A 10,868-nucleotide genomic window follows, 5' to 3' on the forward strand; every position below is an offset into this window, starting at 1 on the left:
ACCGCCTTTCTTATGCACTATCTTCACTTCTTCTGCCACTTGACACGCCTCTTCCTCACTGTCAAAGCTGTCATCGCTGGATTGCTTCGGGGGTAGCGATCGATGAAATCCTGAGCGTTCAGGTTTTTTATGTATTGCGCTGAGCACGGTGAGGACGTTGAACCAAACGTTGCTACGTCCATGATGAAGATCCGAGGCTTCTGGTTCGGATTATCCCGCATGAGGAAACGCTGAGCATTACGATCCGCTGATCGTATCTTCACCTGGTGGAACATTTCTTGCAGATCGCCACCCACTGCTATCCTTCGTTCTCGAAATCCACAAAGCACTGTCGGAAGCGGTACAACAAGATCTGGTCCCTTCAGCAGCATACTATTCAGCGAAATCCCGTCGACCTTAGCTGCTGCATTCCACACAAGCCGAATCTTTTTCGGCTTCTTCGGATTTTGCACAACACTCAATGTTACTCAAATTCAGTTTATTTGTATTCAAAGTTGCTGGCCTTCTTCTGAATATTTGATAGAAAAGTACAAATGAAAAGTTGAAACCGATAGTCATGATGAAGTGAAACCCGTTTCGCTGACGCTGACTTAAGCCAGTTTGAAACTGAAGCGGTGCTGCTTCTGTTGAAACTGAAGCTTCACTGTTTCATTGTTGAGTGACGCTATGCAATTGAAGGTGACGTTATCGGGCCCTGCTTGTTGCGCTCTTTCTGGTTCGTTTATGCGCCTCTAACTGTATCGCATCAGCCAAGAAGAATTTCAAAGTTATGTATGCGTTACTTGTAGAGTTAACTATTACCTTTAATATTGCTGAAGTAAGCATTGCACAATATGAAAAATACAATAGAGAAACTTTGTGAAGGTTTAGACCGAGACTTCGAAAATTAGTAAGATTGTGAAGCCGAACTATAAAAAATATTGAAGAATATAAATAATAAGTTTCATTGTGGTTATTTTTCTTCTGAAATGAACCTCGTATAAACGTGTGTGTATATACTATCCCAATCTTTTCTAGTCATAATTCATGAACCAGAACAACCCGAGGTGCCGGTTCTAACATCCCAGACCATAAGTTCGGTTCTTGCGGTAACTTCTGGCATAACCGTGTTGGACTACTATATCGTCAACAGCCGTGAGAAGGATATTTCCGAAGATCATCCAGAATGTAAGTCTATTTATCATATTTCATATGATTTTGATTACGAAACAACATCCACTCCTAGTATGTGCTGCACTGGAGAAGGGAGTTAGCGTCCTCTTGGATTTTACTTGGACCGACAGCAGCCGGATTATGAGGACTGCAAATAAATATAACATTCCGTACATCCACGCAGATGCTTCCTCGCAGGCGTTTCTAAGGGTTATGGAAAACTATCTTCGGGCGCGAGGTGCCAACGACGTCGTGTACATATTTGACAGCGCCCAGAGAGCGGATGCTGCTATCTATTTTTTGATTACCGAATCCCAATTGCGTACGATTATTTTCGACCGCCTGAGCAATGGTACGATCCAGCGAATTAAAGCAGTTCGGCCGTACCCTTCATTCTTTGCTGTAATCGCCGGAACTGTACAGATGAATGAGTTATTAAAGCATGCGATAGCGGGTGGTTTAGTGTCGAAACCGGACAAATGGAATCTAATATTCACCGATGTGGTTGCTGACAGGTTCGAATATAGTGATATGTTCCCCGCAATGAGTCGTCTAATGATGGATTCAAGTACGTGTTGTTTGTTGTTAGATTTAGTAAATGGTTGTAGTTGTCCAGGTGATTTCAAACCTTGGGAAGCACATTTGCAGAATGTTGTGCGAGAGATATTGAACAGAGCGAATACCGATCGATTATCGTTAGTCATACGTGATGAATGTAATGGAACAGGTTTCGAAGCCAACGAGACATCCAAGGTTTCAATGCTTTTGAATGAATTTCGGAATGATGTTCGGTTTTGGATTCCCGATGGAAGCGATGTTCGGTTTTGGATTCCCGATGGAAGCCAAATGTTGCGTTATAACATGAACATATCCATCTGGACGTCCACTGCAGAAGATGACGCACGAGTTATTCAAACTGGTACGATCGAGCGCGGGCTAGTTGTTCCATTCGACGGGTTAGGTATCAAATCAACGCGACGCTACTTCCGCGTTGGAACAACTGAGGTTTCATCAACTAAGTCAAGGAGTCGAACAACGAAGATCTAATCTGTCTTTCTTTTAGTCTGTTCCATGGGCGTACCAAAAACGAGATCCTGCAACGAAAAAAATTCTTGTCGATGCATTTGGGGAACCTATTTGGGAAGGATACTGTATCGATTTTCTACAGCAATTGTCGGTAGTGATGAGCTTTGACTATGATCTAGTTTCGCCGAAGCTGGGAACATTCGGTAAACGTGATAAGGAAGGTAATTGGGATGGGTTGATTGGCGATTTGGTTACTGGAGAAATTGATTTCGCCATGGCTTCAATGAAGATGACTGCTGAACGGGAGGAAGTCGTTGATTTTGTGGCACCGTACTATGAGCAAACGGGAATATTGATCGTCATGAGACAACCGGTCCGTGAGACATCGCTCTTCAAATTTATGACGGTGCTTCGGTTGGAAGTTTGGCTTAGCATCCTGCTAGCAATCGTAGCGACAGCCGTTATGCTGTGGTTGTTAGATAAGTTCTCACCATATAGCGCCAGAAACAACAAGAGCGCCTACCCTTACGAGTGCCGGTTTGCTTGTTAATTAATTTGGTTAAGCAGTCTTTATTTCATTTCTCTTTTTTTCTTCAGAGACTTCACGTTGAAAGAAAGCTTCTGGTTCGCGCTAACGTCTTTCACACCACAAGGGGGAGGTGAAGCACCGAAAGCACTCTCAGGAAGAACTCTTGTTGCAGCCTACTGGCTATTCGTAGTTCTAATGTTGGCCACCTTTACTGCCAATCTGGCTGCTTTTTTAACCGTGGAACGCATGCAAACACCGGTTCAATCGCTGGAACAGCTATCACGCCAGAGTCGCATCAAGTATACTGTAGGACTATTTCAAAAACATGAAAAATGCCGAGGATGTTCTATATCAAATGTGGCGTAACTTGACACTTTCCAGTGGTAACGATCAAGCACAGTATCGTGTTTGGGATTATCCGATAAAGGAACAGTACATCAACATTTTGGCAGCGATAGAATCAGCTAAACCAGTAATTTCAGCCGAGGCTGGATTTAAACGGGTCAACGAACGGCTTGAAGCAGATTTTGCATTTGTACACGATTCGGCTGAAGTGAAGTACGAGATATCGCGTAACTGCAACTTGACCGAAGTTGGAGAAGTTTTTGCCGAACAACCATACGCAATCGCAGTTCAACAAGGCAGTCATCTTCAGGACGAGTTGAGTTACTATATATTAGAGCTGCAGAAAGATCGCTTCTTCGAATCACTGACTGCAAAGTACTGGAATAACTCAGCAAGAGGTGTCTGTCCGAATACTGACGACAGCGAGGGTATTACGTTGGAAAGCTTGGGGGGAGTATTTATCGCCACGCTGGTGGGACTAGCCCTGGCCATGATTACATTAGCCGGTGAAGTTTTGTACTATCGTCGCAGAGATAGAAAGAGTAAATTGATAAAGGTAGAACCAGTACAGGATAATCAGACGGGTAGGCTAAAGGATAAAGGTTCATTGACGTTTAAAAATTTATTAACATCAGATTCAAAACACAACAAGAACAAAGTAGAAAAAAAAGTTCCGAAGGAGATCACCATCGGTAGCAAGTTTGTCCCGGTTTCGGAGAAACAGCAAAAGATAAGCTATATTTCGGTGTTTCCCAGAAACCCAAACAATTGAAAACTTAAAAAACGTTTACATTGAAAAAAAATTACCTGTTAACAAATTAGCTTTTCAAGATGATACTAGTACATAATGTTTTATATTTGATCAGTCACTTGACGGTTTTGCCTTTCTACTATATAAATATATAGTATAGGGTAGTTGATCTAATAGTTGTGGTAGTACCAATAGTTGCGCTACTATTCATTATTAATGCATATTTTCGTCACGGTAGCATTTTAGATAAAACAATTACATTCATTATATAAAACAGGTTTTTAGAAGTATTGGTAGTTAGACTACACCATTTAAAATTAAAGCATTATTTGCTAAAATGCCAATTTTCCAAAATTCAACGCGCATTTGGAGCGCACAACTATAGGCGCTCATCTATAGTTTTGCTACGATGTTTTTTCACTTAGCAACCTAGCAATGTATATGGAATAACACAATTAAAGGAACATCAAACTTAATTAAGGAAACATTAGCGCAACTGTTGGTACAATATAATTGAATCGGAAAATTCATTTTTTCTTTATAAAGCATCTTGTACAACGAAAGCAATTGTCTTGCCTTGTGACAAATACCTTGTATTTGATAAATTCATATCCCACAAACATAAATTGAAGCATATACCTCAATAAACAAGCAAACTGAAGTTATATTGTGCTTAATGGCGCAACTAATGGATAATCTACCCTAAAGGTATAGAAATCACTTGGAAAACCGAAAATGGAAAGAAGGTCCTGCGGGCCGAATGTTATATACCATTCGACTCAGTTTCGAAAACTGAGCATTTTCTGTGTGTGTGTGAGTGTGTGTGTGTGTGTGTGTGTGTGTGTGTGTGTGTGTGTGTGTGTGTGTGTGTGTGTGTGTGTGTGTGTGTGTGTGTGTGTGTGTGTGTGTGTGTGTGTGTGTGTGTGTGTGTGTGTGTGTGTGTGTGTGTGTGTGTGTGTGTGTGTGTGTGTGTGTGTGTGTGTGTGTGTGTGTGTGTGTGTGTGTGTGTGTGTGTGTGTGTGTGTGTGTGTGTGTGTGTGTGTGTGTGTGTGTGTGTGTGTGTGTGTGTGTGTGTGTGTGTGTGTGTGTGTGTGTGTGTGTGTGTGTGTGTGTGTGTGTGTGTGTGTGTGTGTGTGTGTGTGTGTGTGTGTGTGTGTGTGTGTGTGTGTGTGTGTGTGTGTGTGTGTGTGTGTGTGTGTGTGTGTGTGTGTGTGTGTGTGTGTGTGTGTGTGTGTGTGTGTGTGTGTGTGTGTGTGTGTGTGTGTGTGTGTGTGTGTGTGTGTGTGTGTGTGTGTGTGTGTGTGTGTGTGTGTGTGTGTGTGTGTGTGTGTGTGTGTGTGTGTGTGTGTGTGTGTGTGTGTGTGTGTGTGTGTGTGTGTGTGTGTGTGTGTGTGTGTGTGTGTGTGTGTGTATGTAACGCTTTCAGTCTCACTCACTTTTCTCGGAGATGGCTGGACCGATTTTAATGTTCTTAGTGTCAAATGAAAGGTCTAGGTGTCCCATAGGTCGCTATTGAATTTCATACTGATCGGACTTTTAGTTCAAAAGTTATGTATAAAAATACGAAAAATATGGGACTTCATTATCTCATAGATCCCTTAACCGATTTGAACAAAATTGATTGCATATGAAAGAGGAGCCTTACAAACCCTTAACTTCCAAATTTCATGACGATTGGACTTGTAGTTTGAAAGTTACATAAAGAAATGTGAAAAAATAGTATTTAAAACCTATTTTTGTAACATTTAAGAATAAATTCAATGAAAAACATCACACATTTTATTATTATTTGAAAATTACTGCTGAGATCTATCAAACGAAACCGAGTTATTGAAAATCGGACGGTTCATTCAAAAGTTATTCAAACTTTAACACTTAAGCATCGTATATTAAACCGTTAAAACGTGTGAAATCAAAACATATCAATCAAATGTTGATTGTATTCAATGTGTGCAATGTATGTATGTATGTATGTATGTATGTTTGTATGTATGTATGTATGTATGTATGTATGTATGTATGTATGTATGTATGTATGTATGTATGTATGTATGTATGTATGTATGTATGTATGTATGTATGTATGTATGTATGTGATGACAATTTGCAACGAAATTCAAGAAAAGTGAGAAACATGTCAATAGTCTGAAGTTTTTGAAGCCTCTTAGTGGAATACGAACTCTGAAATAAAAGAAAAAAAAATTTTACCTACTAAACTGCCCATGGATGCATAGTTGACGTAAAAACCAAAATGACCAAAATGTACTTTTTCGGTCCTACGCACTCTTAACTATGTTGTTCACATGCCCAATACTCAAACAACATATGTTTGTTCGAAAATATTCGAGAAATTTAGGAAAATTGAGTTACTCTGCTATTGGTTTCACGTAATGCTAATGGTTGACGTAATTTCCTGCATAATCAATCAGCATAGTAACCTATTTGTTTTTGTAGCTTTACGCCAAGTTATGGGAATAATCGTTCAAAAAACAGTCTGTTTATTCACATAAACTGGCGTTCGCATTTTTTAAACACAATAAATGAGGAATGAATCATGAAACCCCATCAGTCCTCTTTTGATTAATAAACTCTACTAAATAGACAGATTATTCGTTTGAAAAAGTTTATAGCAAAGATTATATGGCTTTATTTGGCACGATAAAAATGCATTTTCTCAACAATCATGGTGCTGGTCGTTACGTCAACGATGCATCCATGGGTAGTAAATTCCACTATTTAATATTTATTCGCGACAGATACGTATACGCTTTGAAATAAGACACTGATGAAGCCTGCACGTCGTAGGCGAACTACGTATCTGTCGCAAATAAATATTAAATAGTGGGATTCAATCGAAAAGTTTTTTCTTTTCTTTTTTAGATTTCAATAGTCATTTTCTTCACTTGCTGTTACTCACAATTGTACAAGAAAAGCAAAAAGCGGAGAAAAGCAGTTAATTTAAGTATATAAGTACATATAGTGGTGTATAGGATCAAAATACTAGTGAGTTGATTTTTCCAAATAAATTTATACAAATTTCATACAAATTTTGCGCATTAATAGATGCTCTTTTCAATCAATAGATACTAGAGCTTAGAAATGTTATATGAAAAATAGGAAGTAAACGTTGCATGGTAGTAACTTTGTAAGATTTGTTTTCGTTAGTGACATTTTAAAGGACAGATGTCTTATGTCATGTATCATATTTTATTAATAAATCAAAAATGACAAGCACTGGAAATCATATTGATCATATTTCTCATTCTCAAGCATGTTTATGGCGCAGTTTTTGCACTATTTTTCGTCCTCATCTTGTTTTCCTAACCCTCTAACATTGTAAAAACGAGTTAATGTTTTCAAGTTAAGTTAATGTTCAAGTTAATGACTATCTTTTCATGAAAGTACATTCAAAAGAAGCTTAAGTTTTGATTTTCATGCAAAAATAATTATCTGAAGGAGCGCCAGCTAAGCAAAAAGCGAAGTATAATAATAATTTTTCTGAACTCTTGTTTTTCAAAGATGTTAACTTTTGAACGCATGGTATTAATATCAAAATATCAAAAAAATCTACCCCAAAAAACCACTAAAAAAACCACTCAAAAAAAATATCAAAAAATCTGCTATGAACACATATTTCATATTGTCAGTTCGAAACAAGTTTCGTATGTGGCTCTGAAACCCGAAAGTTAAGGCCAACCGATTATAAAACTAAATAAGGTGTTCAAATCAAATAACATAAATGACGCTTACAAGTATTTACGCACCCAAGGAAAGAAAATATAATTATTCTACGCAATACGTTGTGAATTTTTCTGGCAAATAAGGATTTTGAGGAATACAGAACGGATATTTAAAAATATAGTCAAGTTAATTATAGATGTTCCTGAGAAATTAAATAATGATTATTGTGGCAGTAGAAAGGCTAGGTCACGCCGCTAGGTGGATTAATTCGGGTTTTTCAAAGATGTTGTAAAAGTAGTGTTAATCGATAGCTTGCACACTTGTTGGAGAGAGGCTAGTAGGCTATTATTTTTTAGAATATAGTTAACAATACTCTAGTTAACCAGTCTACCGTAAAACGGCATAACATTGATCAGCCCAGGAAAGTTAGCAAAAGTTGTTTATTTCACTTATTTATAGGAATTAAAAAATTGTACTTAGGTACTGAAATAAAAAAAATTAGTTCACTTAGCGCACTAAAATTGCGATAAGCACACTATCACACAGCAACATTGTCAGAATTGTAAAACATTGAGAGAGAATGTCCTTCGAATTGTACCGTAGATCGATTGGGAACGTGTTATATCTATATTGTTAACTAACTTGAGAATTAAAAACACGATTTAATCTGCATCGTGAAAGGAACCTTTGTTATACCGTGATAAAGATTTTTTGAGATAAAAATCAACACAACTTCGGAACAGTATTTAAAGGCCTGCAAAATGTGGGTGGACTTGGTCATGCTTGGTCAACACGCTCGGCTGTGTGTAAGTGCCACAAACCAAGCTGCCAAAAGAAGATGTTGGGTTCGACGCTCAACCTGAATAACATTTTGTTTCATTCCATTTCCAACCCAACATATGCGTCCATATATGGGGGCTTCAACTGTCTATTAATTATACGTTCGTTGTGTCAGTAGATTTATATTACATTTAATTAATCAGCAATTAATAAATTGAATGAATTGTTCAGGAAGTTTTGTGTTTACATTCTTTCCTTTTATCGACTATAGGTCACTTTACTTTTCTTTTTTAACACGCTCAGCTAGAGATTGAGAGATGTGAGTTCGACTCTCACCTTCGCTTAGTCAACCTAAAAGGTTAGAGCTACACTTCCTTCAGCAGAAAGATGTATTTTCACAATATGTTAAAATTTGTGGAACATGAATACTACGTAGAAATGAAATACTGCTATTAAGGGGGTATGTTAGATTGCAGCACAATAACTTTTTTTTCTTAAGAGATGGAAGTAATTTCTGATGCAGAATCAACGGCGACAGGTTTCCATTAACTTCCTGCTGAACATACACGACGTCGTCGTCGTCAGCAGTTTTCTCCATTCAACTCAAGCTTGAACCGTTCGTCGCCAATTTCCCAGTCGTATTAGAAGTCGCAAATCAGATCAAGCCATCTTGCACGTTTAGCCCCTTAGTTCCTGGTGCCGGTGGGCTTGTTGAAGAGAACTGTTTTCGTCACACTGTCGTGTGGCATCCTTACGACGTTTCCGGCCCACAGTAGTCTACCGACTTTCGCCAGATGTACGATGGGAATTTCTAAAAGCAGTGCCTGTAGCTCATGATTCGTCCGCAGCACTTTCCACTCGAACACGGCAAGGGCGCGTATATCCTCCATGAGCAGATTCACAGTTTCTAGTCCTTAAAGAACTACCGGTCTAATACAGGTTTTGTACATTCTCAGCTTCGTGGGCGTATGCTTCTTGATCGTAGCATTTTGCGAAGGGCCCGATTTACCGAAGGCAAAGAAGGCCCGATTTCCCGTCACCAGCGATCCCAAATATACGAAATCATCTGCCACTTAGGGTACTGCCAGAGTGCAAGCGACATGCGACGCGACGCGACGTTTCTTGCTGTAGTTATACGCGCAGCCCTTTTTCGCCCGAAGCAGGACTGTGCATTTAGCAACATGAGAGCGAAGTCGTGTCGCGTTTACTCTGTACGGGGCCTTAGAATTCGTTCGCTATCGTTGCTTAAATTTAGGGATGTTTCACGCCAACGTTCAACCTTTTTTGTTTGAGTGATATGACTATCATTATTCGTCCATCATCATTCGTTAAGGCCAAAATACCATTTGTTTCTTCAAGTACAGTGTATCTTTTAAAGTCAAATCGCGCATCCCCTTTCATTTTTGTTTGTCGTTCTACGATTACAATGCCTCCATGTTTGACCTCTGCGCTTATCCTTCCGATTTACGTTGAGTTTCGCTTTTCGATCTCTCTCGTTTAGAAGATCCTCTTCATGGGTCACTCTTTCAGGGCACAATAAAGGAAGCCCTCTTAGAGTTTTCTTACGTCGCATTGAAGATTTCTTCGGGAGGAACCTTAGTGATTGAATGTGCTGCGTCGTTGTATGCTTGGATAGATCGTCTCCACACTGTTTTAGGGACAAAAATTAGTGTCGTTTTTTCTGGCATTACATTTGAGACATAAATTCACAAGATTTGACCCATTTTTCTGTATCTATTGACATTCCTGGCCATCAGACACGCTCTGTCAACATGATTTTCAGCTTTTCGTGCGCTATCTCTAACGTCTTTTTTGCAAACTCTCAGGGATTATTGCACAGCTAGTAAATGATACCATTTTTCATATATAAATCACCAAAAATTTGTTGGAATCTACGAAGTGTCTTTGGCCAAACATTAGACTCAAGAGCCTGCATAACTTACTTCAGTAATGGATCTTTTCCGGTCGCGCAGCTAGATCTCAGTTAGAAATGCTACAAAATTAGTTTCAATTCTTGCGATCTGCCCGTTTGTCATGTTTGTGTCCTATTAACCTTCCTAATGCATTAGAAAAAAGTTACACATTATGCATTGGGGGTCGAAAACGACCCAAGTTTTGAAATTGCTCTCATTCATCCATTTTCAATCCGAATTTCATTTTCTTTACCTCGTTTGAAAGGTATGGCCAAAAACTTGCACCCGAGGTATGTTAGGGAATATTTGTTGACTAATGACCACTTCTGTGTCGGTTCCGGAACATCCGGTACCCGGTTTTAGGGGACAATTTTGAATTTTTGGATATTTATCTTACGACTCGTCGAATTACATCAGCTTGATAACATAAGACTATTGAAAATATAATAAAGACATTTTGAAAGCAAATGGCCCCATCAGGTTTTCGGGGACATTTTTGGTTTTTGGGATAACTCATCTTGCGACACATCAAATCACATTGGCTTGATCAAATAAGACTGATGGAAGTGAAATAAGGTCATTTAGAAGCCAAATGACCATTTTACCATCGGTTCCGAAACATCCGGTAACTAATTCCGGGAGACATTTTTGAATTTTGAAATAATTCATCTTGCGGCACATCAAATCACAA

General features: G+C 38.9%; 1 protein-coding gene across 1 annotated transcript; it reads left to right on the forward strand.

Annotated features, from left to right (window-relative positions):
- The first annotated feature begins 833 nt into the window (after nt 1-833).
- Nucleotides 834-3,824, forward strand: LOC128746051 (ionotropic receptor 25a). The gene is given in 6 exon segments (XM_053843102.1): nt 834-864; nt 1,018-1,167; nt 1,226-2,157; nt 2,216-2,715; nt 2,776-3,015; nt 3,017-3,824. Coding segments are annotated over 6 exon segments (2,661 nt in total).
- The last annotated feature ends 7,044 nt before the right edge of the window (nt 3,825-10,868 follow it).

Source organism: Sabethes cyaneus, chromosome 1, assembly GCF_943734655.1.
Source record: "Sabethes cyaneus chromosome 1, idSabCyanKW18_F2, whole genome shotgun sequence".
NCBI lineage: Eukaryota > Metazoa > Arthropoda > Insecta > Diptera > Culicidae > Sabethes > Sabethes cyaneus.